Consider the following 3,671-nt stretch of genomic DNA (forward strand, 5'->3'; position numbering starts at 1 on the left):
AGGTCTGTTCTTGGTTTAGCGACTTAAATGGCATAAAAACGCAATAGCATGAGGACGTAGAACTTCACTATGTTAAGTGTCATTTCTTTGTCATGAGTAGGGCAACCAAGCTTGAAAACCTCTGCGCTTTGCAAAAGCAACGCAAATTCACGCATGCTATTTGCGTTAATCTTTCTTGAACTAAAAAAAACCTTGAAAGACTCTTCCAGCGTGTGCAAGAACTTTGCAAGCTCCGAGGACGGATAAAGAAGACCTCCGTAGTCGATGTTTGAGATAAATTGATTTTCTTCTTTTTGTGCCGCGCACAATTTGCTTGAACTGAGATAAGCAGTGCAAGTACTGCATTTTGACTTCTTCATGAACTTTCTAGCGATATATCCTGCAATATAAGTTATGAGACGGCTAGAACTGTGCCTAGTGACGTATCTGTGGTCATCTGAAGGAAGGGAATTCAAAGTAGCTTCGACGTCCTCGAGCCTTCCCTCGTCAACCAAACAGTCAAGCTCATCAATAGGATTTGAAAGAAGCTGGGTAGGTTTCTCGTTTGTACGGCTAATTCCAAGTAAGCCATTTACAATTTCAGCATTACAATTTCCTGTCTTTGGGGGCTTCGCTAAGTTGTAAAATGCCAGGGTATTAACTGTCACTAAAATTGAGCCGGCGTGGGATGATCGTTGCAGCCATTAAATTACCTCATGTGATGCCGAAGAGGTTTTCTGGTTTGTCTTGGCTTAGTCTCGATGTGATAATGTATGTAAAACCGCATTTTGCAGATAAGTAGTCGACGAGGTCGACTGTGGACTGCAAAGTTACCCAAAGGCCTTCCGCGGTTCTGTTGCTTAGGAAACCATGCTTTCAGTCAACCATGCTTTGAGCGCATTTCGAGAAGGGAAGGGTTTGAATAGGGAAGGCAGCAGAAAGAGTGCGCAATGAGCAAAAGAAAGAACGAAAGAAAAAGAGCATTCAGTAAAAGAAGGGGGGGGGGGGGTGAAAGTCATACGAGACGGACGGAACTGTGACTGTGCTCTCTGCAAACGTGTTTTCCTGCTTGACCATTCATCGCTCTTCGCTCAACAACGCGCCATAGTACAACAGCTAGAGAAGCAACGCGATGCAACAAAATTCATGCAGGAAACGAGCCGCAGAAGCAGACGCCCCAACAGTTTCCTCTGCGGCGCACGCGCTCGTGATGCGCTCCTACGGCTGACAGCGCCACCTACGCTTTTCATCGCTCCGGCGACCACGTCGCTCCCATTGCCGTGCGCCGAAGACGGCACACTTCCCAATTCTAGAACACTATAGCTTAACTAAGAGGCTCGCTTCATCAGTGTCTCGCCCAATCTAATCAATCGGACCCCATCACAGCCTCCAGGAACACTAAGACGGTGTCAGAAGTGCTTTTATCTCATGTGAGTACCACTACATCAAGAGTCAGTCCGTCCAATCAGCAACAAGCAGCTACCGGCAATCGTAGCCATGGCACATGTGCTCCCTGCCTTCGCAAGTTTTGACCTGCGCGCTACCAACGACAACAATACTGGTCACGAATGGACAAAGTGGATAGAAAGGTTCGAAAACTTTCTTTTAGCTTGCGATATCTCAGCAGATGCACGCAAAAAAGCGCTCCTCCTGCACTACGTCGGTGAAGAAGTCTACGACATATATCGCTCGCTCCCCGAGAGCGCTGCGCAAGGTGCGATGGTGCACCTTGCACAACCCAAGGTGCAAGGTGCACAACCCAAGGTGCAAGGTGCACAACCCAAACCACGCAGAGTACATCGACGGCAGAATACGATGCCGCTCGAACAAAACTGAATACATATTTTGCACCGCGAGTGAACTCAACATTTGCTACCTATAAATTTTGTCAAGCTCAGCAAAACGTTGGCGAGTCACTGGATGCCTTCTACGCGTGCCTCCGGCAGCTTTCTCACCACTGTAACTTCGAAAATGTCGGCTCTGAAGTCAAGAACCAAATCATTCTCGCCACAACGTTGTCTCGCCTCCGAAAGTATGCCATGCTTCATTCCCTCACGTTACCGGACTTACCTAAGCAAGGAAGAATGCTCGAGGATGTTGAACGGGATGTGTCCGAAATCGAAAAGCATGTCGATAACAATGCGGCGGTGTTCGCAGTACGCAAGGAAGGACAACACTATGGCCAACACCCAAGAAATGAACGACAGATGCCACGGCAGGTCTACACACCGCGGCAACCTCGTGTCTCGTCGGCAGATTGTCGCAACTGTGGCGGCAAGTGGCCTCACCAAGGCGGTCGATCCAGTTGTGCTGCATGGGGCAAGACTTGCAAGGCATGTAACAAGGTTGGTCATTTTGCACGATTCTGTCGCTCAACCAGGAGAACAGTACACACAGTGGACTGTGACAATGACTCAGACACACAGTTAGCCTGCAGTAAGAAGAGTTCAAGTACTAGAGAGCCTGCAGCCACCTGTGACACCAGTCTAAGCAGCGACGAGTATGTTTTTGTTGCCATGACTTCCCCTCAAGCAAGTTCATCTCCAAAGGCTATTGTCACTGTCAACAATGTGCCAGTCACTTTCATAATCGACACGGGTGCTAGTGTCAATTGTTGGTGAAAATGACTTCAAGAGCTGTCGCCTAAATGTGAATCTGCAAGAAACATCCATCAGAGTGTTCCCATACAAATCAACGTCTCCACTTGAACTTTTGGGCGAAGTCTCTGTTACAATGAGATACAAAGAAAAGTGCATTGAAGAAGACATTTTTGTCATTCCAGGAAACTGTGCACCACTCTTAAGCTTCACAGCAGCAACCAACCTGGGGCTTGTACAGATCACGTATTAAGTTTCTGACAATTCAGGTGACAAGTCAGTCGTGGAAGCATTCCCCAAATTGTTTAGTGGAGTTGGAAAACTCAAAACCAGCACATCCACCTTTTTGTGAACGACTCAGTCCCACCTGTTGCACAACCACTCAGAAGTACTCCGTTTGCCTTGCGTGATGCCACAGAAAAAGAACTTGAATGCCTCCCATCAGAAGACATCATAGAGCCAGCCATCGGACCTACACCGTGGGTGTCCCCTGTGGTTATTGTGCCCAAACCACATCAGCCTGATGAAATTCGAATCTGCATTGACATGCGTGTTGTGAACAGTGCCATTCAATGTGAACGACATTTGTGTCCGACAGTGGATGACATCATTGTTGCCTTAAATGAAGCAACAGTATTCTCCAACCTTGACCTGAAGAATGGATATCACCAGTTGGAACTTGACACTTCTTCAAGGCAGCTCACAACTTTCTCGACACATGTTGGCTTGTTTCGCTACAAAGGTCTGAACTTTGGCATCAGCAGTGCGGCTGAAATCTTTCAAAACACCATCCGCCAAGTGCTCAATGGCATCCCCAATGTCCTAAATGTTAGTGACGACATCCTTGTTTTTGGACAAACACAAAACCGGAGCATGACGCCTCATTGAAAGCAGTTCTGCAGCGACTCCATTGACACTCAACGGAAAAAGGTGTCACTTTCATCAACGAGAACTGAACTTCTTTAGACTTATTTTCTCAGCTGACGGCGTTCGTCCTGATCCCAAGAAGATAGCAGCCTTCCTACAAATCAAAACACCAGAGTCACTGCAAGAAGTAAAGAGCCTGCTAGGCATGATCAACTATTCAGGCAGATT

General features: G+C 47.3%; 1 protein-coding gene across 1 annotated transcript; it reads left to right on the forward strand.

Annotated features, from left to right (window-relative positions):
- Positions 1-1,476: 1,476 nt before the first annotated feature.
- LOC146203298 (uncharacterized) lies at positions 1,477-3,464 on the forward strand. The gene is made up of 4 exons (XM_084602994.1): positions 1,477-1,688; positions 1,775-2,135; positions 2,236-2,324; positions 2,963-3,464. The coding sequence occupies exons 1-4, from the start codon at positions 1,477-1,479 to the stop codon at positions 3,462-3,464; spliced, it is 1,164 nt and encodes a 387-aa protein (XP_084459120.1).
- Positions 3,465-3,671: the final 207 nt, after the last annotated feature.

Source organism: Amblyomma maculatum, chromosome 1, assembly GCF_055883805.1.
Source record: "Amblyomma maculatum isolate TAMU_Amacu chromosome 1, ASM5588380v1, whole genome shotgun sequence".
NCBI lineage: Eukaryota > Metazoa > Arthropoda > Arachnida > Ixodida > Ixodidae > Amblyomma > Amblyomma maculatum.